The sequence below is a fragment of the Pipistrellus hanaki genome (genome assembly GCF_964339955.1).
Source record: "Pipistrellus hanaki genome assembly, chromosome: 17".
NCBI classification, from domain to species: Eukaryota; Metazoa; Chordata; class Mammalia; order Chiroptera; family Vespertilionidae; genus Pipistrellus; species Pipistrellus hanaki.
In genome coordinates this window covers 41,617,402-41,643,384 of record NC_140519.1, presented here as the reverse complement: position 1 = coordinate 41,643,384, position 25,983 = coordinate 41,617,402, and the positions used below count along the sequence as shown (strand labels likewise).

The following is a 25,983-nucleotide window of genomic DNA, read 5'->3' as shown; positions in this document are numbered from 1 at the left end:
TATCCCAGAGAGTTCTCTGGCACACCGCCAGGGCCCTGGGTAGGGCAGAGCCTATAGGTGACTTGCTTTTAATTGTACAAGACAAGGTCTTTCAAGGACTGACATCCACCTACTCTGAATTCTTTTAGCATTGTAACAGGCCTCTATGATATATGGGTAGTCATGTGTTACATATGATTATTTTATCATTTCCAGTTAATTTAAATACTTTAGACTAAGAAATGTCTTATATCTCTTTAGGCTTTACTCAAGTACTAAGTACTTCTTTTTTTAAAAAAATTATTGATTGATTAAGGTATCACATATTTGTCCTCATCCCTGCCATTCCCATCCTAAATTCCTCTTCATGGCAGTGGCCCCATGTTGTCCATGACCACTGGTTAGGCTCATATGCATGCACACAAGTCCTTTGGTTGATCTCTTTAAATACTTGAATGAACACATTTGGAGGCATTGTCCTATCTGCCTCCCTGAATCAAGGATGAGGCCAAACAATAAGCCCAATTTTAATTAAGTTAGTTTTTAACCCCTTTAATGGACAGAAAATCAATCTATTGGTTTTCTTAGCTCTATTTCTACCACCTCTGATTCCCCGACTCCCCCCATAAATGGGATGCAAAACCTAAGGACTATTTATCTCTTAGATTGGGGATTGTGAGTCCTGTAAAGGTAACTACTAGTAAGTGCCTTTCTTTCTGATTATTTTGGAAACAACATATTTTCATTGGAAATACTAGAAGTTTGAAAGCCAAAAGCTTTTGGCACAAACCTGTGAAAGGGATTCTAGATACATGCATGCTCCTCATTCCAATTTCAGAAATTCAGGCTGCATTGAAGGAAGCACTCTGTTCGCTTTGATAAAATTAGGCATTAGGGCTATTTAAGGGTTAATGAATGAACTGTGCTAATCTGAATCTAGATATTTTCATTTCTCTAAATCTTGCCCTTAGCATATAAATTATTTCAATAAATGATTTTTTAAACTATCATATTTTCACTCATCACATAGACTTTTATTGGACACCTGCCATATGCTAGTTGGGTGCAGGTGCTGTTGATATAGAAAGGAGTACACCATTGCTGACAGCGAGGGCTCACAGTCCTCCCTGGCATCACGTGATGCACCCTGAGTAATACAGAGATGAGCCCTTTAGCAACTAATGCACATACTTTAAAAAGTGGTAGAGTCATACAATTGAACATTATTTTGGCAATAAAAAGGAATTAAATGTTAATGCATGCTAAAATATGAACGAATCTCAAAAACATTAGGACAAGTTGAAAAATCCTGTCACAAAAGACTTTATTTTATGTGATTTCATTTAAATAAAATGTACAGAATAGGCAAGTTCATAAAGACAGAAAATAGATTAGTGGCTGCTAGGGACTGAGTGTGTATACGGATGAAGACTGGATGTTAAGGGTACAGCGTGTGTCTTGGGGGTGTTGAAATGTTCTTAGATTTATTGTGGTGATGGCTGAATAGCTCTATGAATATAACTAAAATCATTGAATAATACACTTTAAATGGATGTATTGTATGTTAAATGAATTTAATCTCAATAAAGCTATGAGAGAAAGAGAGAGGCAGGGAAAGACAGATGCAGAGAGAAAAATGGAAAGAGTAGATAGGTCTTTCAAAAAATGCCTTTACTTCCCTTGCCTTTGGGTCAAATTCTACCCAAAAACATCTGACAACATATATTTGCAAAGATATATGCACCCCATGTTTATTAGAACATAATTCATGGTGGTCAAGACATGGAAACAACCTAAATATCTTTTAATAAATTGGCTAAAGAAGATGTGGTACATATATACAATGGAATAAGATGAAGTACTGCCATTTGCAACAACATGGATAGACCTTGAGAATATCATGCTGAGGGAAATAAGTCAGAAAAAGTGAAGAACCATATGATTTCAGTCATATGTGGAATATAAAATTGAAAGCAACAAATGAACAAACAAGACAAACAAACAAAAACTCATAGATACAGACAACAGTATGGTGGTTACTGGAGAGAAGGGAGTTGGGTGAAATAAAGGGGAAAGAGGGTCAAGTATATGGTGCAGAAGGTGATTTGACTTTCATGGTGGGCAATATACAGATCACGTATCATAGAAATGTACACTTAAAATCTATACAATCTATTAATGAATGCCACCCTAATAAATTTAATTTAAAAATATACCTGTAAAGAACTCATTCAGCAAATGTTTGAGGGCCGACTATTTGCCATGAACTGTTATTCCATTTATTGTAGAACCAATTCTAATTCCTTACCATGACCCACAAGGCCCCTGCATGATATGGTCCTTGTCTTTTTCTCAAATTTTATCTCATGTTCCTCTTCGCCTTTTCTCATTACACTCCAGCCACAATAATCTTCCTTCAGTTCCTCAGAATAATTTTCCTGCCTTACGGCCTCTAGAAGGAGTACACTTGTCTCCACTTTCCTTAGTGATAACTCAGTATAAACCCCCAATCTCCACTTAAATCCCTTTTCACTCTCTTGATTGTGTTCTTTGTGCAGAGAAGTTTTTAAGTTTGATGTGGTCCCAGTTGTCTATTTTTGCTTTTGTTGCCTATGCTTTTGGTGTTATATCTTAGAAATCATTGCAAAGTCCAATGTAATGGAGCTTTCCCCCTATGTTATCTTCTAAGAATTTTATGTTTTTAATCCATTTTGAATTGTATAGTTTAGGTCTTTAATTTCTTCTGAGTTAATTTTTGATTATAGTGTACAATAAAGGTCCAATTTCTCTTTTACATGTGGATATCTAGTTAGATATCCCAACACCATTCATTGAAGTGGTCTTGGCATCCTTATCAAAGATCATTTAATCATACACATACCACACACACATTTATCCCTTTCCCTCCTTCCCCCACAGGCTCTCAATTTGATTCCATTACTCTATATATACAAGTACTACACACTACACTGTTTTGATTACTGTAGTTTTGTAGTATTTTTTTGAAATCAGAAATCAGGTGTGGATTCTCCAGCTTTGTTTTACCCAATTGTATTCTTTTCAGGTTCTAAATGAATTTTAGGATGAATGTTTCTATGCAAAAATTGATGATAGGATTTTGATAGTGGTTTATGTTGAGTTTCAAAAAAATATAAATACATGCTGACTTAAGTTAATTAGGAAGGAATCTGCATGGAATGGGATGAGAAAAGCATGGATTTGGAGACAATCTGACCTGGGTTCAAATTCAGACGCTGTTACTTTCTAGTTTGGTAGGATTTTTGAACCTCCTGTACTTTCCTGAAACTTCTTGATTTCACCTATTAAATGTGGTTAATACTCTCATGCTTAAATCTCTCCAGTTTAAACTGTATGGTAATGGCTTTCAATTGTAATTATAATTGACTGACATTGATAGTTGGATTTATGTTGTTTCATCCAATGAACTTTAATAAATGGCACCCAGGAAATTCTCATATAATGTATGGTTCTGATATTTCTATCATGCCCCCAAAATCTTCTTCTATTAGCAAATTGCTGTGTCAAACAAAATCATGAAACTGAGCCAGGTTTTCTATTATTGAGGGCAGAAATTCTGTGTCATTACAGTATTTCTCCATCCCCCCTGCCCCCAAAGTTTCTTATCTCTAAGAAGAGTGTTAGAAAATTAAAATTTAAAACATAGCTACATAGAAAAGCTCATTTTAAAATGCAAGCTGTCATAGACTTATTTTATCTCTCTGATACAACACTATAATAACATTAATTTATACTTCAATATAAGCGTATGCGCACGAGTTTCTATCATTTTGCCCTTGGTTTTTGAAGATGGAACTTAGAAAATGCATTTAGATATGAGATATTGAAATCTACTGAAGTATATGGAATTATTTAACAGTACAACAGGCATGCTTCTATCTTTCAGAAGTGACATCAGGTGGGTTAGCTAACTGAAGCTTCCAGGAATGTATTTTAATGATCTCTAGGGTTTATCTCCTATTTAAAATTACTGCCTATATGAAATCACTGGCACTTGCTAAATTCTGTTTCAGATTTGTTTTCAGTAAATCATTTTAGCGTTAATCAATCATTTGATCACTTTGAGGTGTGATAGGGGGAAGAAAGTAGTTATCTAATTTCCACTGAACAATCTCCCTAAGGTATTAAATAAATTTATTCTTTATCTCATCTGTCATCAGCTATATATGGTGAAATGCTTTGACAGAAACTTTACTAGTATATTCAGGGCTCCTATGTTAGTTCTCACTCAGTAGTAACAGACAACCCCCAAATTGCTGTGGTTTACAACCACTAAGATTTATTTCTTATTCACTTGATATATACACTAGAGGCCCAGTGCACAAATTCGTGCATGGGTGATGTCCCTTGGCCTGGCCAGTGATTGGGGCCATCTTGTCCAATCTCGATCTGGCCAATTGGGGCTGGCTGGCTTGGGGGAGGGACTGCGGGAGGTTGGTCAGCCACAGGAGGCTGGCTGTGGGAGCGCACTGACCACCAAGGGGCAGCTCCTGCATTGAGTGCCTGCATCCTGGTGGTCAAGGTACATCATAGTGATTGGTCGATTGACCATTCAGGTCATTTGGTCTCTTAGGCTTTTATATATACATATACATATACATACATATACACACACACACACATACATATACAAATACATATACATATACATACACATACACATATATATATATATATATATATATATATATATATTTATGATGTGACAAGATATCTACCCTTTCACATTTCATTTATATAAAGTTGGTAGTGTCTTTGCTTCTGCCTCAGATACCTTTTCCACTCCAGGATCCAGGCAGAAGGAGAAGCCTCCACCTGGGACTTGTCATTCTTGTGGCTGAAGGAAAAGGGCTCGTAAGAGACAGTCAAAGCTTGCAGTGGTTCTTCAAGTGTCTGCTCAGTCATGACCACATTGCATTGTCCAGCAAGTCCCATGCAGTTTACAAGACATGTGATGTACACGTGAGAATCGAGGGAATAATAGAATGCAATGTAGGTATGTATAATTTTAGATAGGGCCCCTGGCATCTTTTGTTCTTATGCCCTGTTCTATTCATGCTTCTTCAGAAAATCCCTTCCCCGCTCCTCTCACCTTTCCCTCCATCACTCCTTCCAGACCCTTTGCTGCCAAGCAGACCCACGAAGCCTCCTGGGCATTTCCGCCAGCCCCCTGGGGGATCTGTATGATATGGGCCTAAACTATCGCTTTGGTCAAAGCTGGCAAGAAGTCACTCCGCCTCTGGAGCCGTGTGATGTGATAACAAGAACTCTGCTCTGAGCTCTCCCTATTTGCTGAAATCAGACCCACTATTTTTGTTCTATTCCTGATGATTAGGTTGAAGTGAAATTTTAAATCAGATGATTGCTGTTTATACCTATTTGGTATATGTCCAATATCCTTACATACCTTACACCTTATTCTTATTGTTTTATAATGCTTTAAAACACAGAGAGCACTTTTTACCTCAATCATGTCATCTGACGCTCACAAGAATCCTGGTGGTGTCAATGGGATTTTGATCCTTTCGTCACCATCTGGGAAAAGATAAGCAACTTATTCAGGATCAAAGACTAGTGAGCTTTATAGCCAGAATTCCCACCAGGGTGATGTACAGTGTTTATTATGGATAAAGTGTGCCCTGCTTTAAAATAACATTTTGAATAATAAATAATGTAATATAGGAATAATGTCATATAGTAAACACTTCATGAAATAGTTTTAGAGTAAGGTATGAAGTTTCACCTTAAAATTAAATGGCGTTGTCTTCATCCTGAATGAACTGATCAGTAGATTTCCGTTTGCATACCACTTTCCCAGGGAAAACAGTCCTGGTCCAGGTTGGGCTGTGTGGTTACTGGAGCACGAAGCCCCGTGAGGCCAGTTTTCAAGGCAGCAAGCAGCAGGTATCCCCTCCCTAATGCTCAGGTAGCTTCTGCTTCTCCCCTCCCTGCTTTAGTTCAAGCCACTATCGCCTCTCAGAAAGCACGGTCGTCCCCTCCATAGCCCTCCATATCTGTTTTGGTTTTGTTTTTTCACCTCCTCCAAGCCTTTCCTCACACTAAGCCTAGCAATGCTTCCCAAATGTAAATCTGAACTTGCTTGACTTCTCTGTCCCCACTCACATTCCTCCCACAGCCACCAGGCTCCCACGTGAGATCACCCTGCACTTGCCAGCCTCCGTGCCATTCTCTCCCTCACTCTCTGCTTACGTCAATCTCAGTCCTCTCTTCTCCTCCCCAGTCTTCCTGCCGGTGTCCCCAATCCATTAGCTTTCATTTCGTGGACCCTACCTTTTCAGCAAAGCCAGCTGTGGCCCCCAAACCATAATAGCCAGTCTCTCTTGCAGCCAGATACTCACCTCTGTCCTTCTGCCACCACTAGGGCCTGTGGATTTTACCCCTTAAATAGCACTAGAAGCTGTTTGATGTACAAAGAACTTCATGATGCATTGATGACAGTGGCTCTTGTGAAAGCCTTCATTCACCCACATCAGTCACCGTTACAAGGAAATGCCCCAGGGGTTTGGAGAGAAAGCTACCATGTTCAAAACCACCTGTGTCAATACAATGCACCTCACGTTTAAGAGTATAAATGCTTCCTGTGATCATCAGTAACCAACTAACCAAGGTTCTTGAAGGTGTGGTTGCCTTTCATGTTGAGACCTCACCAATGGAAGCAGCGTGGATCCTCAGTGATCTGGTTGCTAGGGATCGGTCTGTACTCTGTGCTCATGGCTGCTGAGGTTGCTGAGTTTAGTCTCGGCACACCTTGAGTGTCCTACATCACATGTCAGGCTAGACATCATGGTTCCACGGTGGTCCCTCTCTGTTTTACAACCAACTGTGTATCCTCTGTGCCGCAGAGGTCAAAGTCGACAAGGTGCTGTGCTGTGGCTCTCCCTCAGGTTGGTGTGTGGCATGCTGCTTCGTCGGGCAGACAGCTGCCTCTCTAGAGATGATGCTAATTTCCGGTGCCTGTGGATGGCGGTGAGTCGGGTCTGGGCATGTTTGCCAGGCTGACAGACAGGTTTAATTTGAGCCTGATCTCAGGAGATGGTGGGAGGGGAGGGTCAATACCACCAGCTATCATTTGGAGTTGTTGCTTTTCTAACTTTCACTCAAGTAATAGCTGAGTTTAACATTTTTCCCTTTGAGGACTTTTTCAAGGAGACTGTTTCCCTTGCTTTCTTGGAATTAATAGAATGAGGCTATCTTGGTTGAAAATGAGAAGATTTTAGAGTATTCCCTTTTCTGTTTTGGGGTCTGGCAGGAAGCCTATTCATTGTACATGAATAGATGTTTTATCCACTTTTGTCTTCCCTTCGTTATTCTTTGCCCCTTTCTTCATTTTCTTATTTTCTTTCTTGGAATCTTCTTAGGCCTACAAAATTTTACCTTTTTTAAAAAATTAAATATATATATTATTGATTTTTTACAGAGACGAAAGGAGATGGAGAGAGAGTTAGAGGCATGGATGAGAGAGACACATTGATCAGCTGCCTCCTGCACACTCTCCACTGTGATGTGTAAGTGTTACCTATGTCTGTCTCCTTTTACCCCATTGACCTCTCCCCAGTTGTTTTCCAGCCCCATCTTCCCCAGCATAGGCACTCACCCCCCCTACCCCTACGTCTGTGTCCGTGGGTTATGCTTATATGCATGCATACAAGTCCTTTGGTTGATCTCTCATCCCTTCTACCCATTCCTCTGAGATTGGATGGTTTGTTCGGTGCTTCTGTGTCTCTGGATCCATGTTAGTTCATCAGATTATATTGTTCATTATATTCCACAAATGAGTGAGATCATGTGATAGTTATCTTTTCTCCAACTGGCTTACTCGCGTTGCATAATGCTCTCCAGGTCCATCCATGCTGTTGCAAATGGTAAGAGTACCTTCTTTTTTATAGCGGCATAGTATTCCATTGTGTAGATGTACCACAGTTTTTTAATCCACTCATCTGATAGGCACGTAGGCTGTGCCCTGACCAAGAATCAAACCAAAGACCTCTTGGTTCCTGGGTCAATGCTCAACCACTCGGCTGGGCAGATTATGCAATTTTTAAGGATAGGACTGGAATTTATTCAAACTTGAATTGTCCCCAACTCCCAGCACAAAGCCCTGTCCAGTAGGAGGGCTGTAAATATGTTGAAGGAATTTGAATCTCTAGGGCTTGTTCTTTCATGAAAAGGTATTATACAGACATAATATTTTCCATAAACAAATGGACAGTCAGAAGACCTGCTCTGATATTCTTTTAGCTGCCTTGCCATTATTTTTGCAATTTCCTTATCATTTCAAGTCAAAACACTGTTTCAAAGAACAATTCTTTTCCTTTCTTCGTTTTATTGGGCCCAGTTATATTGAGTAGTACGCTTACAATAAGTTTATGTGATAAGAGTAAGGAGCTAGACTTCCTTTGGGTGGGCCTGAATTATTTCTTGTTTATGCTTAAGTTTTCTGAAACCAGAATCAATTTTCTAAAACATACCACATTGAATTGAGTCTCAGAGACATCGCTTTTCTGTCTGTGATCTTTTCCTTTTAGTAGCACAAGATATAAAAGTCTCACTTCATTATCTTTCTATTCTTCACTGTTTTGGGGAGGAGTCAACTCAGAAGAGAGTGCAATTGGAATCTCTTTTATCAAATTCTCCAAAAATTAATGACTTGCATCCAAACCATAGTTCTCTGTATCTGTTGTCTCTCTAAGGAGACTGCAGTAGTAATTGTGCACAGGGTAAGTTGCTTAAAAATAATGTGATCAGTCCTAACTGGTTTGGCTCGGTGGATAGAGCATCGGCCTGCAGACTAAAGGTTCCCAGGTTTGATTCCAGTCAAAGACACAGGCCTGAGTCGCGAGCTTTATCCCCAGTGGAGCATGCAGGAGGCAGCCGATCAAATGATTCTCTCATCATTGATGTTTCTCTCTCTCTCTCCCTCCCCCTTCCTCTCTGAAATCAATAAAAATATATATATTAAATAAGATAAATTTATCAACTTTGAAAATTAGGTGTGAAGAATAAAAAGAAACCTGAGGATTTTAATGCTATTTTTATGATATAATCAGCTATCGCCAGGAGAGTCACTTTGTAAGAATATTTGTTTTACCCGGTTTCCCCGAAAATAAGACAGGGTCTTATATTAATTTTGGCTCCCAAAGATGCGCTAGGTCGTATTTTCAGGGGATGTCTTATTTTTCCATGAAGAAGAGTACGGTACACATTTATTGTTAAATGAAAATAAAGGAAATTTATTACCTGTATATGGTACGGTAGTACGGTAGTTGTCAACACAAACCAGACAAACTGTGAATCCTACCGTATCAAGAATTTACTCATTTAATCAATGACAATCATGTCATCATCTTCTGGAACATCATCATAACAATCCAATTCCTGAATTTCCTGGTGAATTTCTTGTGACTCCATTTCTTTCAGAATCAGTGGACCAAATCTCTTATGTTTAGCAATAGCATTCTGAGACAGAGCCTAGGGAAGCCTTATTTTTGGGGGATGCCTTGTATTTCACTCAGAAGGAAACCTGTAAGTAGGTCTTATTTTCGGAGGATGTCTTATTTTCGGGGAAACACGGTAGCACCAGTCCTACATTTTCTTTAGAATTACCAACCATAACCCTTTCCATTACTCCAACAGTCTGCTGACTCTTGTCCTGGGGTGCTGCTCCCCCTCCCGCCCTATGAATAGATTGAGACCTGGTGTGATAACAGCATCCTGATGCATGAGCAGGATCCGGGGTAGACTAAGAACGAAACCTGGTAACTTAGGTGGGTTTTTACATATCGTTTTCCTCTTAAAATAAAACCACCTAGATTTTATTTGACACATTTTTACCTTTTTGAGAACAGCAATGCAGTTAATAGGGGGAGCATGACTCTTGGATTCAGAAAACCAGTCATTCAGATCCGGGCTTCACCCCCTCCTAGTTGTGTAGTTAACTTGTTTTCAGCCCCTCCGTTTCCTCCCAGGAACTCCCTTGCAGAGTTCCTGTGCACCTGACTGTAAACAAGAGAGACTCAATCTAGCTATTATTTCTTTCATTATTATCATTCCATTCTTCTGACAGAATACCCAGAAATACACAGTTTCCTTGGAAAGCACACACTTCTGGAGTGTGACCCTGGATGGGGTGTTACTATACTTTTACGTTTTTGGTTTATTTTCATTCATTCAGTACATGCATGTTGCGTGTGTATTTGTGCCTATGAGGGTATGTGTGTCAAGCACCATTTCAGTCACTTTGGTTACATTCAGGAATAAAACAGACAAACATTTCCACCCGCCATGAGCTCACATTGCAGTGGACGCAGCTGGAAGCTGATAAATTCCGCGGAAAAGTTAAGCAAGAGTTGGGAGTGGATTGCAATTATAAATAGGGAGGTCAGGGCAGGCCTTGCTGTGAATCTGACACTAGTTTTGAGTTCTTAGAGGTTCCCATGCACTATTTTTGGGAATGGGGGAAAGGGAAGAAGGGAGACAAGAAAGGAGGGCAGTGGCGCTGCTGATTTGTAGGCAGCACGAGCATTTCTTTTGTGTAACGTGTCCAAACACAAACTAACATCGAAGAGTGAGGTTTTCCAGATGGCCTAGTTTTACTTTATTCAACTGGAGCAAAAGTCTTCCTTAAGTGTTAGTACACACCCCGTCTTCTCCAATGAAGTATGTGCAATTGGGTCCACCTGGTCTGTGACCTCTGCGGGAGGTCATGGCCCTGGCGTCACTGGGTCATGGAGCCGTCACTGGGTCATGGAGCTCTCACCGGGTCATGGAGCCATCACTGGGTCATGGAGCTGTCAGGGAGCCAGGCCCCTCAGGGCGGGCAGGGAGGCTTGCAGCCATTTGCCTGCATAATGCCTGAGCCTGTGGGGATTATGAGTTCCACAGAGCAGCCACTACACACAGATGCTATTTAAATTTAAATATAAATTCATTAAAGTAAATGACATTAAAAATCCAGTTTCTCATCACATTAGTTTCATTGAAAGTTTTCAGCAGCCCCGAGTGTCTACTGGCTACTGAGTTATCACGGAGATAGAACACTGCCAACATGACATACAATTCTATTGGCACTTGTTATTCTACCTGTTGTCTTCTTGTACTGTTGCTATCCTCTTCCAAACCTGGCTCTTCCTTTGAATTGTTGTTTCTCATAGTTTATCGGGTTAATACTAGCTTTCAAATTCTGTGAAGAGCAAGGGTCACTAGGCTCTGAGAGAGAGAAAAAGAGCTTTCTGAGTTTTCACACTTGGCACTTGTACTTTATTCTGACCGCCCAAGGCCATTCATGCTTGGCTATTGTTGTGCAGCTGTGTTCTGGTGGCAGGAGAATCAGACTTCGGAGTTGTTGAGGGAGAAGTGCTAGCAAACTTTAAGGGTAAATTGCACTTTTATGGAAAGGCGTTAGCTCCAGCCAAGGATCCTGTATTTATTGACTAAGTGCTACACATACACGAGCCACTGTGGTAGGCCCTGGAGAGTCAAACAAAAATGAACATGGCCCCAAACCCTGAGGAGAACACAGTTGAGAGAGTCTTAATAGGCAGAGCTTCACCACGCAAGGCCCAGGTCTGCCCAGGACACTCTCCAAGTCCAGAGAAGGGTGGTGCATGAATCAGCCCTCCCTGGGGCGGGGAGGAAGAGCTGAGACAAGAGGCCAGATGCCAGGGAATGCTTCCTAAAGGAGTGATTTTTAAATGGCACCCTGAGGAATAAGTAGGTGTTTGTCCCATGATGAAGTTGGGAGAATAGGGTCAACATGACATGATGTACCAGAGTGTCAACAAAGACACAGAAGTGAACTTGCATGGGGAGTGGGAATTTTTAAGGGAACTATTGATGGGCTTTGAAAGCAAAGGGATCCAGTGTCTATAGAGATAGACAGCCTTTGGTATGTAAATGAAGAGGGGTAAGGTGGAGGGTAAGTGGCTGTTCTACTGATTCAGCAGTCCCAATAGTTCAGGCTGGCAGCTCTGTTGACATTTAATGGAGGGGCCTGGACTGGAGATTGGGGCAGCAATAGTGGTGGGTGACTGGTCGGGGAGAGATTTCTACCAGTTCAGAAGACAGATAAGGGCCTGATGTGAGGGAGTATACTGGGGGAGAATAGGGGCCTTGGGTTCAACCAATATTATTAGTGTTTGAGGATTTACTAGACACAAGGATGAAGGAGACAAAAGAATCGGAGATGACGTGTAGCTTTCAGAAAAACAGATTAATTTGAACTTTTCTTCCAAGTTAATGGTGATAGGTTTTGACCTATGGCTATTACCCTGTTTCCCCGAAAATAAGACAGGGTCTTATATTAATTTTTTCTCCCAAAGTTTCGCTAGGTCTTATTTTCAGGGGATGTCTTATCTTTCCTTGCGCTAGGTCTTATTTTCGGAGGATGTCTTATTTTCGGGGAAACACGGTACTAGTGATTTGCATTGGCAACTGTGGTGTCTATGTTAGGTTTCGGCTCTTCAGCGCTCTGTTATTTGTTAAAAGAACTCGCAGCGTAGACCAGAGAGAAATACCACCCTTGTATGACTTTAATTTTGCAGTGGCTTATAAAAATTTATAGAAATTTGGCTTCATTTCTAGTGGCTCCAATCCAGATGCCAAAATTACCCCATTGCTAGGACGCCCCTTAGGTAAACCATTGAATCTGTTTTTCATTAGGAACAGCTGAAAACCATCAACAAAATTCTCATGCTATGCCAATATTAATGCCAGTCAAGTTTCAAGGTGACTAGGTTTCAGAAAGTTATGATTCTCCAACTCTGTCTAACTGCACCCTTGCTTGTATTTTAGCACATATTTACCATGTGAAAAAGTAGTGGCTTCCTTACTTTCCATAATTGCATGTTGCTTTTCTTAGATTATAAATTCAATGTTGAGATCTGAATGTTAGCGGAGACGTTCTTAAAATCTGCAATCAATCACTTTAATGTAAAAGTAAAAATTCAGCCTGGATGGTGGAACTAGAGTAGGAGAAGAGCCTGCGCGGAGGGCCCATGGTGATGGAATCTACATTGAAAGCAGGAATTCTCTTATAACTGCAGTGTATTTTAAAAGAATTTTCCAAGTAACAGTGAATATTTTAATGACAGCTGTTAAACTTCCAGAAAAAAACCCAGCTCTCTAGTTTGCAAGATTAAGGAAGGATGCCAAATATATGTTGATACTTTGGTTTTGAACTGACATATTTCATGACTGTGTGTCTACAGCCACAAAACAGTAGGCGCCTGCCACTTTCTTTTAGGCAGTTATATTTAGCCACTGCATCTGGCCGTTGTTGCTAAATACTTTTTTTTATATTTTTATATATTTTTTGTTTCTTTGTTACTGTAACTGCTCCATAAAATTGGATCTTCAGTGGTCTGGCAGTTTTTGAATGACTTCTCGGAACCTCTGAAACCCTGTTCCCTAATCAGGAAATTCAAGCAAGACTTGTGGTCTGAGGAAAGATAGCATGCCTCTTCTAAATGAGACAACAGGATCATAGGACAGCTATACAGAATCTTCAAAAATTTTATGTGAAGAATCGTGATGTAGTTGGTGTGAACAAGTACTGTAAATTGAGAAGCCTGAGAAATTTCCACATCCTGTAAGAATGTTTTGTACAAAGGAGGAAAGAAAATAAGCTGACTTTTTGTGGTTCTTGGGAAAGGTTGCTTTGTCTTATTTGTTAAAAGTCAATGAAGATCACCCCAGCAGGTGTGATTCAGTGGTTGAGTATCAACCCATGAACCAGGAGGTCCCTGATTCCATTCCAGGTCAGGGCATGCAGGAGGCAGCCAATCCATGTGTCTCTCTCAAAATCAATAAAAACATATATATATATTTTAAAAAGTGTCTCTAATCAGTTTAGCTCAGTGGATATATAGAGTATTGGCCCAAGGACTGAAGGGTCCTGGGTTCAATTTTGGTCAAGGGCACCTAAGGTTTGATTCCCAGCCCTGATAGGGGCACATGGAGGAGGCAGCCAATTTATGTCTCTCTCACATTGATGTTTCTCTCTCTGAGTCCCTTCCCCTCCCTTCCACTCTTTCAGAAGGCCAATGGAAAAATATCCTCTGGTGAGGATTAACAACAGTGAACAAGTTAGTGAACATCATTGGCTTCTAAGCACATTCTTTATAAATGGCCATCCTTTGTATGATGTCATGAAGGAAGGTTGTATAACAACATAGCAAAATAGTTTTATGAAAAGATAAGTATATGTTTCATTAATCCCAACGGGAGCTTCCTAAAATGCATTTTCTTTTTAAATAATTCTTGTCATTCTGTGAAACTCGTAACTTCTTAGGGTGGGAAAGAAGGGGAAAAAAACCTACTATCTTTTCAAGCCATTTGCGATTTAATACCAGCTGGTCCAGGGAGTCGAAAAACCTCATGAGTTGTATGTTACATTTTTGAATGTCTTTTCTCTCTCTCTCGGGAGACTGGCTAACCCCCACAATCTTTCTCCCATGGCAAATGGCTGTAACACTTTGATCTACTGAAACAGTTTTCCAGATGGAGCAGATAGAGCGTATGTGACCTTCGTGTGCCCGTCCAACCTGGCTGATCGGAAACTATAAGTTAATCTCACATGACTTTTATTTCTAGGCATTACAGCAGAAGTCCTGGTGGTGACCTCGTTCGATGAACTGCAGAGAAGGGCCCCAGAAGCAAGAGGGAAGATTGTTGTTTACAATCAGCCTTATGCCAACTACTCCACTACAGTGAAATACCGAACCCAGGGGGCAGTGGAAGCTGCCAAAGTGGGGGCTTTGGCATCCCTCATTCGGTCGGTGGCTTCCTTCTCCATTTACAGGTTTGTCATGATGCTACTTTGAAATTTTTTTTTTAAAAAAAACAGAGTTTTCCATGAAAGAGGAGTCCTTAGGAAATGAAAACAAACCATTCAAATGAAAAAAAAAAAACAAACCTGTTAGCTCATGGAATTTCCCCTACCCCACATTTGGTCATTTGTTTGTAATATCTAATCTGGCCTTTTCAGGATTCTAGGCATCATTTGTGCATTCCTTTAAAAAGCTTTCTACACTTGTGATGATCATGTAACATTCCTTATATAACCAACATATTATGTATTTTCATTAGTGGGATAACGGACTTAACGTCTGTGTCCCATCAGAGACTTTTGGATGACTTCAGAGAAAGCCAGGCTCTTTCCATTGTTGCCAGAGAAGTGAAATAAAAACACAGTGGATAACATGTATGGTGCAGAATTGAGGAAGTAGAGGATGTTGGATATAGAACTGGTTCAGCCCTTGCAAAACTGTGTGGCCTTGGGAAATGTTCTTAAACTCTCTGGGCCTTGGCATTCTCTTCTACTAATGGGTGATGATGAGTAAAAAAATATTTACAAAATTCTTTTAAGGATAAATGAGGTAAGCTTCTGAAAGACACTGATCATTTATAAAAGTCTGTATAAACGTTTGGTGGTATGATGTGATGGCAACCTAAGTCTTGTCTTTTCCTTTGTGGTTCTGATGGCAGTAATTTGCCAAGTGCTTTATTGGCCCTCAGTCTTAGGATGAAATTCATCATTTCAGTGGATAAAAAGGTCTAAAAATTGATGTGCAGACATTTTGTCTACTTGAATAGCTACGTATGGTAGTGCCACACATAAAGGATAAAATATTGGAGAAACATGGAATCACGGAGCACCATTTTAGCATTATAGCCTGATCTCTTTCAGAGAAAGAAATGCAAAAATAATCGCAAGTAGAGTGTACATTTGTTCTCAAGACCAGGTCTTTAGTTACCTACTGTAAAGGAAAGCTTATTCTGCACAATTACTATTTGGAGCTGGAAATATAGCTACTTGAACTTTATTAGCATCCTACACCCTTGAAAATAAAATAATTGAGGAGGGTACATTAGCAAGTAGGAAATCAAGTCAGAAGGAGTTGTCCAAAAGTGCAGAGAAGAAGGAAAGGGACATTTTTCTTTTATGGGGGTTAAATATCTTCCCAGGGGAAGGAGATGGGACATGTGAAGACCACCTGTTAGAAGTTTTATGAGAGAAAGTCTAGTCCACTCATGTCATAGTGCTAGAAATAATGTTCTTTGGTAGAGTCTTTAAAGGTTTGGTGCCTAGTGGAATAATCATTAGACCATATTCTGTTGGATGGTAAATCTTCTCAGAAGTCCTAAAATGGCTAGCTTATGTCCCAGAATGCCTCAGTCACCCCTTAGAATAACATACGGAGAAAGCTGTTGCCATTCACCATGATTTCACTGGTCATGAGACTTAAATTATGGAGCTAGTGTTTTGCTTTGGGAAACTGGGTGATTGCCAGCAATATTTATTTAAGAACTACTCCTCATAAGACTAATAAATTCCCAGATGACATAATGCACTGCCGAATGCCAGGGTTAATTGGCTTTTTTTTTCTTTTTCTTTCTGGTGTAATGAAGACGTTTGGAAACCCAGACTATAACCCAGGAGCCCCAGAAAAATTTTGTCTAGCATAGGACTTAGAAATCTGCTGTTAGCCTCTAAGAATTGGGGTCAGCAACTTGTAGTGTATATTAAGAAGACATTTTTATGAATATTTCTAGATCTAGACTGATTACATATTTTTTTCTTGATTTTATAGCCAACCATATTTCACTGGACTCTTGACTTTAATAACTCCTTATTTTCAACATTTATAAATACATAATAACCTTGCCCTTTACTTAGTACTTAGATTAGAATCTTTCACATATGTCATCTGATTTGTTCTGACAGCGACCCAAGGAACCAAGCAGAAGGAGCCTTATTATCCCTACTTTATAGGTAGGGAAATAAAAGTTCAAAGAATTAGCCGAAACCGGTTTGGCTCATTGGTAGAGCATCCGTCTGCGGACTGAGGGGTCCCAGGTTCGATTCCGGTCAGGGGCATGTACATTGGTTGCGGGCACCTCCCCGGTAGGGGGTGTGCAAGAGGCAGCTGGTCAATGTTTCTCTCTCATTGACGTTTCTAGCTCTCTATCTCTCTCCCTTCCTCTCTGTAAAAAATCAATAAAATATATTAAAAAAAAAAAGTTCAAAGAATTAAGCATATCTACATGTTTAAGTCTTGTATCCTGAAAAATTAAAACCAAATGAAACAAGTTCTGTCTCTTTGTCCACTTCTAGCTAATTGTTTCTTAGAGTCAATTTTCCTTAAAAAGTGTTTTATATTCCCTCCTATCTGTAATTCTTCATCTTTCATTCACCCCACCGACCATTTTAACCTGGCTTTTGCTAGTATAGAAATGGAACTTGTTAAGGTCACAAATAGTTGACTTATTATCAAACATAGTGGACATTTTTCAGGCCACAATATTACTTTATATCTTGACTGCTTTTCTGATATCTTCTCTCTCACTCTCACTCTCTCTCTCCCTCCTTCTATACCTCCCACTCTCTCTTTTCCACTTCCTTCGCTATTTTCTGGCTTGTCACTCAGAATATTCTTCCTGAGCAATCCCTGTACACTTGTGGCTTCAACCACCTCTCCTATTCTTACTACTGCCTGAGCTCCAGACCCTTATGTCCAGCTACCTGCTGATTCTTCTGTGGATGTTTCATAGTTATCTCAGTGTTAGTTTCTTTCAAAAGCAATCTCAGCCTTTCACTTCTTTCTACTGCATTTTCTATCTTCATGAAGAGAATGTCATCAGTTTGCCTTTAAGTTATATGCTCTTGATTACTTTTTTCTTCCCTTATTCATTATTTTTACTAGTTACTCCATGTCCTGGGTTCATTCATTTCAAAAAGTACATATTTAGCAGCTCCATTTCCCATTATTATTCTATATTCTAGTAGTCAGGAATCACTGATACTTCCCCAATGTGCCACATTTCCTCCAAGTTTGCAAGTGCTTTCTCCTCCTCAGCATCCTATTTCCTTTCTCACTGTCTCACAATGTCCCTCAAGATTCATCTTAAATGTTTCTTTTGCAGAGCCCTCCCTGATATTCAACCCCAGGTGAGATACCTCTTTCCGGTAGTGCCACATCATCTTGTGCATATTCTAGCACAGTGGTTCTCAACCTTCCTAATGCAGCGACCCTTTAATACAGTTCCTCATGTTGCGATGACCCCCAACCATAAAATTATTTTTATTTTTAAAAAAATATATATTTTATTGATTTTGTACAGAGAGGAAGGGAGAGAGAGAGAGAGTTAGAAACATCGATGAGAGAGAGTCATCGATCAGCTGCCTCTTGCACACCCCCTACTGGGATATGCCCGCAACCAAGGTACATGCCCTTGACCGGAATCGAACCCGGGACGCTTCAGTCCCCAAGCCGACGCTCTATCCATTGAGCCAAACCGGTCCTGGCCATAAAATTATTTTTGTTGCTACTTCATAACTGTAATTTTGCTACTGTTAATGAATCGTAATGTAAATAACTGTGTTTTCCGATGGTCTTAGATGACCCTACTAGCGGTTCTCAACCTGTGAATCTCCTCCTGACCCACAGGTTGAGGACTGATGCTGTAGAACTCAAAACCATTGGAAAACATAGATACTTACATTATGATTCATTAGAGACTCTGAGTATGACTCTTATTTCTAAATGCTAAGCACTTTATTTTTAATTTTATTTATTGATTAAGGTATTACATATGTGTCCTCACCCCCACCCCCAACTCATGCCCTCACCCCTCTGGTGTTTGTGTCCATTGGTTAGGCTTATATGCATGCATACAAGTCCTTTGGTTGATCTCTCTCCCTTACCCTCACCCTCTAGTTTACCCCAAGCAACCTGGAGAGCTAATGCTATAGGAATCCAGAAGAGATAGTACAATAGATCAGAGATAATCTGATTAGGGCAGGCTTCACTGAGATATGGGTTTGGGGTGTACTCCATGAAAAAGTTACTTGAACAAGAGAAAGAAAGAGGAAAGACATTCTACACCTGATCAAGGCAAGAAGGTGGGAGCATATAATGCACTTGGGTAATACACAAGCAGACCAGTTTGGCTGAAGCCAGAAGGTTTCATTGGAGATCAGAGAAATGTTATTGTGGGGTGAGAGGAAGAGACCAGGTTATAAGAACCCAAAGTTCTAGGCTGGGGAGGAATATTTAAGTTTAATGTGGAGGAAATGGGGAATCACTGAATGGGGTGAAAGTGGGGGTGATATTTGAGAGTACTATTTCTCTAAATATAGTCCCTGAAACACCATCATCCACCTCATCTGGGAGCTTGTCGATATGCAAATTATCAGGCCCCATTTGAAACCTATTAAATTTAAAAATGCTTGGGTGTGGGACTTGTGGTACAACTAGCATCCCCAGGTGATTCTGATGCAAGGCAAAGTTGGGGAGCTACTGCTTAGAAAGATAAATCTGGTGACTGTGCATAGCATGCTTTGAGAAGAAAACAGGAAACTGTTCTAATCATGCAGATATGATACAATGAGAGTATAGATGAAGGCAATGGATGAAGAGGGACAGCAGAAGGGATAACATTATCAGAACTGGTTCCATTTGATGGGAAGCTGGAGAAGTCCAAGTTTATAATAGGCAAGGATTAAAAGTGTTGGGATGAATCTGTGTTCAGTTCGGCCCAATAGTTTATAGTCATGAGTTATACATAGAAATAAGGGTTTGTGGTTTGTAGGGAAAAACCAGATCTGGTTACATCAGCAAACTCCAGCCAAGGAAATGACTCCAAAGTCCTTTTGTTGATGGGATGTGTCCTCTCCAGTCTGCCTCAGTTTCCGCTTCCCTCCACCTGGCTTAGGGACAAGAGAGTAATGAGAAATACAGGTTTCAGGAGAGGGAGCTGATTTGAAGGCTACATAATTGGTAAGGCTTTTAGACATTTTCAGTTTTCAGCGATTATGAAACAGTCCCATTAATCTGGTTTTTATATTTTGTAAGAAAAACAGTTAAGCATTTCCATTTCTTTATTATCCACTTTTTAGATCACCCAAGGCAGTTTCAAAGCCTAAGCTGGCTTTCTTGCAATGCAGTGCACCCTGGGACCTCTGCCTCCTGCTTTCTTCACACGCGAGCTCAACAATACAATGCAATTTTTATATTAGTCCAAGTAAAATATAATTTAGAAAGTAATTCTCTTGAGGCCAAATTGTCTGTTGTACTCCCATTGCCAAATATACATATTTTTTTCTAGTTATTTTCTCCATTGCCCAAGATAATTGAACACAGACTAAATTTTAATCAGCAAAGAAAGCAAAAGCTGTCCCTTTACTTTACTGTGAAAATTGCATCCCTGCACTGGGTAAGAATTCATTGAAGTGGGAATGAGTTATTGATAGAACTTGGCTTCATGAATACTACTGGTTTATGTTTTCTATCGCTTTGCCTTTGTGTGCTGGATGGAGAGGTATAGCGAAGAAGAGGAGGAAGAGAAGCAATCCAGTGTGAAGATGACTAAGATCTGATTAAACATTCCGCTGGAGAGACATGAGTGAGTCCAGGTGATGTTTATGGAGTGTCACAGAGGGAGGGTGTCATACCATCTGGTGAGAGCACCGTGGAAACGTATAAATCAATCCCTGTAATGATCATTAATAGAGTCGATAAATGACATGATATAAGCACTGGTTGGGCTACATCCAGAGAGTTAAATAGCTTCAAAGAGGGCCCTGATTAAAGACATTACAATTTATGGAACATTCTTCATCCTGAACATTTCTGTAATCAGAGGGCCAGCTAGAAACATTCAGGGCAGAGATGAAATGTCTTAAGAGGCTGATTTTGGAAAGCCAGTGGTCCTCAGGGAAAAGAGCTGGTTCCCCCTCCATTGTTTTTTAATGGGAGGTTATTAATGCTGCTACTTCACACTTCCACTTCCCAGGATTTTTGATGTCCTGGTGGTTTAGTCTTTGGTGTGACCTTAGCATAATTAGCTATCACGCTTGATTTATATTGTTTTGAAATATTGCTGCTTTCGCAGGGCAAACATGATTACAAAAGAAGGAAAGTACCAGTGACTCATATGGTGCAACTGGGCCAGCCTTGGTGTGTAGGTTGTTTTCCTTCCTTATTTTTTGTGGCTTTCTGTTTTGTTTGATTTTTGCTGAGTTCACTCGGAGTCTCCTGACAGATGCACAGTAATCAAGCAGAATACCAATCCTCATCATTTATGCAGGTGGAGGGCCCCTGTGCCCCCAAGGGGGGAGCCAGGGAAGATGAACACTGAAGGCGGCCATTTTTTTCTTCTCATCATCCGTTTCCCCCTCCCTCTGATTTTTGAGAGGCAGGCTCTTTGTTTAGAAGGCCTTTTATTAGAAATCCCAAAATGTTCTTTAATCACTGAGTCCTTATTATTGCATCAGATAGTGTGACAGGCATACCAGCTCACAATGGATAGACTCAGGCAGTGGACCCCAGAGCCCCAATTCTGGATGTTTGTTCAGCCACTGGCCAGATGTGTGGCGTTGGCAAACTGTGTAAACGCTCTGTGCCTCTGTTTCATCTGTACGATGGGGGGGACAACTGTGCCTTCTTCCCGACATTGGGTGAGGATTAAAAGAGGCATTGTTATTGCCCAGCACATAGGGTTTCATACATGTAAAACGCTATTACTCTACAGTTTTTTAACTCACAACTAAATGTACTTATTGAATAAAAGAGGAAGGGAGAGAAGGAGAAGGAAAAGAAGACAAGGAAGGAAGGAAGGAAGGAAGGAAGGAAGGAAGGAAGGAAGGAAGGAAGGAAGGAAGGAAGGAAGGAAAATACAACTTTAATTTATTTAATATCACTATTATAATTGTAGGTATCTGGTTGGGAGACACCCCCTAACATCATATTGCCATTTTGATCTCCATCTCTTTAATTTGTCCAAACTCTGTTGGGGTTGTGTGTTTACTAGTCTGGTTCTCTCTCTGGATTGGGAGTTCTCCCTGGAGACACACTGTGTTTCTCATTTATCTCCTTAACCCCAGGGTTGTGCACAATGCCCGTTGCACAGTCATGCTGGAATAGATGAGAAAAAAGAACTTAGAGGCAGCCTATCTGGTTTGATAACATGTAAATTGAAGGTGCTACCATTTCACATCCACAGAAGTTGAATAATAATATAGATGAGGTGACTAACCTTTTGAATTGCTACTTATCGAAAATAGAATCTCTGGGATCTGAGAGGAGGCTATATAGTTATGTAAATGTTGGTAAAGTATTGCAAACTGCATATTATTCTGGTGCTTTGTGAAGCTGCTATAATTAATGGCCTGTTTGCATTCCTAGTACAGACTGTCATTTTTCATCAGCTTTTAACCTTGATATAAAAATGTATTCTTGGCTGCTATTTTTGCATTCATAATTTTTAAAACATATATAAATGCTCACCACCTACTTTCCAGCTTTCTGATGATCAAAAGCAAATGCTTAAGAGTCACATCACTGTGGCATGTTTTTCTGAATCTCTGCTGGTAAAAAGAAATTAATGCATTTTGAATTCAGGTTTCAGGATTCTGACATTGTTGTTTGCTTGTGCAGTGCCCTTTGAAAAATGTCTGGTATAGCATCTGAGCCAAAATAATTTTGAGTAGTCTCAAGTCAGTCTTTTATAATTGTGTGTGTTTTTGTTATCTCTCTCCCTCTCTCTCCTTTTTTTTTTTTCTTCCTCTCTTTCCCATCAAAGCTAAAGGTGAAACTTGCTGATATCCTTTTGCATCCAAATGACCCTTCAGCTTCTTTAGCCAAAGTATCAACCAGAAGGTACTACAAGGGAGATTTGGCAACTTACAAAGGCAACACTATGTGCAGTAGGATTTGGAATAAGGCAGACCTGGCTCAAATGCAGGCTCTACCGCTCAGAGGTTGCATGACCTTATGTATATTACTTAACCAATCCGAGCCTGTTTTCTCATCTGTAACTTGGGGAGAATACTGTTTACCTCTTATTTAGTGCATTTTATTCCCAACGGGGAATAAAATGCACTAAATAAACCTTTGGAGCAGCAATTGCCAACTGGTGATCTGAGGACCACTGGTGCTCCGTGAGGCCCAAAAGGTTGGTGACCGCTGCACTAGACATAGAACCTGATGCATCAGTGAAACATAACTGACATCTTACTTCGATCGTCATTATCTTATCATTGTTATCATCATTAGATAATGATAGGACTAAGCATGTAGGTAGATAGGAACTGACCTATCCTAAAAAGCAGCCGATCCAGAATGCTCCCCAGTGTGGGCTCCAGAGACCTTGGTTCTGTTTAACTCCTGGTTTCAGTAACTCACTGTGGTAGTCTACTAAGTCTTGGGCTTAAAACTCTTTCCCGTCGTTTCCACTCTTTTTGGCCTGCAATGAATGCTTGGTACTGTTCCTGCATGTCATGCCAAGATATGGTGACTTGGACCAGGCATCAGTGGCCAGCTGACCAAGATGAACCAAGTGTTTTTATTTAAAATATCTTCCAGACTACTTTCTGCCTCAGGGCCTTTGCACTCACTAACCCCTCTGTCTGGAATGCTGCTTTCTCAGCTTTTTCTATGGCTGCTTTCTTTCAGTCTTCAGATCTCAATGGGAGATCTACCCTAGTAGAGTAGAACTTACTTCTTACTCTCTCTCCCGCCCTCCCCCCTTCCCCCTTCCCCCTCTCCTCCTCTCCCCCTCTTCCCCTCTCCCCCTCCCTCTTCCTCTCCCTCTCTCTCTCTCTCTCTCTCTCTTCTTCCTTCTCTCCTTCCCTCCCTCCCTCTTCTTCCACCCCCTATCTCTATTTGTCTTACTTAGCATCTACTCTATATACTCAGAGTCCTAATAACATTTGGTAACTTCTTTCTACCTATCGATCTCTCTACCTACTTGTTTGGTATGTATCTCTCTACGAGAATATAAATTCCATGAGGACTGGACCTGCCTTTGCTGTATGACATTATATTCTCAGTACACAGGCAATTGCTGGGTACATGAGAGGTCCTCGGGAGATATTTCTTGAATGAATAACTAGTAAGAAAAACCATCTAATGTCAACAGAATAGAGAACCAATTATAAACAAATATATACTGAATCACTTCTATTTTCTGAAGCCACATTCTAAAGCACAGACTTCCCCCAAAAAAAACTTTAAAAAAAATCAATCTGTGGTAAAGTTGAAATGACTCATATACTCTTTAAGAGAAGTTGCCTAACTTTTTCCAGAGGTGACAGCATTTTACATTGCCACCAGCCATGTGTGAGGGTTCAGGCTGCTCCACATTCTCACTAAAATTTGATGTTGTCAGTCTGTTTAATTTTGGCCATTCTGGTGGGTGTTGAAGGCACTGCATTGAAGTGCTGACCTGCTGTCCACGATGATTCATAATGTTGAGCCCTCTGTCATGTGCCCATTGGTCATTTCTGTCTTCCTTTGTGAAAAATCTGTTCAAGTGTGTTGCCCATTTTGTAATTGGGTTGTTTTAAAAACATTGAGTAGTGGGAATTCTTTATGTGTTCTAGATACATTTTCAGACATATGCTTTGCAAATATTTTCACCCAGTGGTATCTTGCCTGTTTTTGTATGTTTGTTTGTTTGTTTTGTTTTTGTTTTTGTTTTTGTCTTAACTGTCTTTTGATGAGAAGTTTTAAGTTTTGATGAATTTTAACATCAATTTTTTGTTGCTTTCTGTGTCCACTCATAGGCCCCTCACCCTCATTCAGTATTTTACATTTTACCACATTTGCATGTGCTCTCTCACATTTTTGGATCATATGAAAGTAAGATAGATACCATCTTGAAAACACTTTACCCACAAACACATTAACATGCATTGCATTTGCATAATAACAAGGACCTTCTCTAGCATAATGCAAGACCACTCTCCTACCAATGATATTTTGGATTGTTATATAAATATTACATAACGTACAGTCCATCCATATTTAGATTTCCCCAATTGTCCCTCACTCTCAATAATGTCCCTGCTTTAAAAAAACTTTTCAGAATGCAATCAAAGATGCACATTACATTCAGTTGTCATGTGTCTTTAGTCTCCTTTACTCTGGAATTGTTCCCTCGCCTTTTGATATTTCTTTACACTGACACTTTGGAAGAATACATAGGGCAGCCATCTGCACAGTGTACCTCAGTTTGGACTTATTATTTCCTCTTATTAGATTCAGATTAAATATTTTTGGCAAGAATTCTGTATAGATAATGTTGTGTCCCTCCTATTGCATTACACAAGGAAGCAATATCAGTTTTCCTTATTAGTGAGGCTAAGTTTGACCACTTGTCTAAAGCAGTATCTCTGGATTTCTTCACTGGAAAGGCCTTTGATGAGATGTGTTGAGATTTTGTGAATCTTATTTTACCCAGTCAAATTTTGCCCAATGAAAGTTTAGCATGTGTTGATAAGCCTTACCTGAATCAATCATTGCATTGCTGGTTGCAAGTGTTTTTCTAATTCATTTATTCCTGTTACATGTATTAACTAGCACACTTTTGTAAAGAAGAACCTCCAACCTTCTTTTTTACCGAGTGGTTTCATGAATTTTTAAAAGGGTATATATTAAAATTCATTACTGTCATTCTTTTTGATAAAGCATAAAAAAATACAAAGTGCTTAATTGTCAAAGCTAGTATTTTATAAGCTTGAACATTTGAAGCTTTGAAAGGAATTCACTTTTTTGTATCCATAGGAATCCAAATTATTCTAGAGAAGTGGCAGGGTATAATCAATACCATTTCCTCTAAACCTCTATTAACAGCATGAGCTTTGGAGTAATAACTACTGAATATTTTTTTAGTTTATCACTACCAGTGTATACCATATGCAAATTAAGAGCCTTCAACCCATACGTAATTGCTAGTAATTGTTAAATGAGCAAAAAATCTGAAATCTAGCAATTGCTTCTGTGTTTGTCCAGAATTTTTTTCTTTTTCTTTTTTTGCTATGCAGTGCTCATTTTGAGGAATGTGTTTTCAAAGAGTCCTTTCTGGGAGAAATACATGCCCCAGTGTGGGTTTGCAGAAGCCTATACGGATGTGTCTTTGCAGGGAGGGAAAGTTTCCTAGTGT

General features: G+C 39.9%; 1 protein-coding gene and 1 long non-coding RNA gene across 4 annotated transcripts in view; one reads left to right on the top strand and one right to left on the bottom strand.

The window, feature by feature from the left end:
• The window catches only part of LOC311611990, a 567,051-nt gene that overhangs the window by 162,237 nt on the left and 378,831 nt on the right, over nucleotides 1-25,983 (bottom strand). The window lies entirely within an intron of this gene.
• Nucleotides 1-25,983, top strand: part of CPQ (carboxypeptidase Q) — a 311,444-nt gene that overhangs the window by 79,545 nt on the left and 205,916 nt on the right. For all 3 annotated transcript variants that reach the window (XM_084864576.1, XM_084864577.1, XM_084864578.1), the window contains one exon: nucleotides 14,629-14,836. In XM_084864576.1, the coding sequence (XP_084720702.1) occupies nucleotides 14,629-14,836 (208 nt within the window). The remainder of the gene's footprint in view (nucleotides 1-14,628; nucleotides 14,837-25,983) is intronic.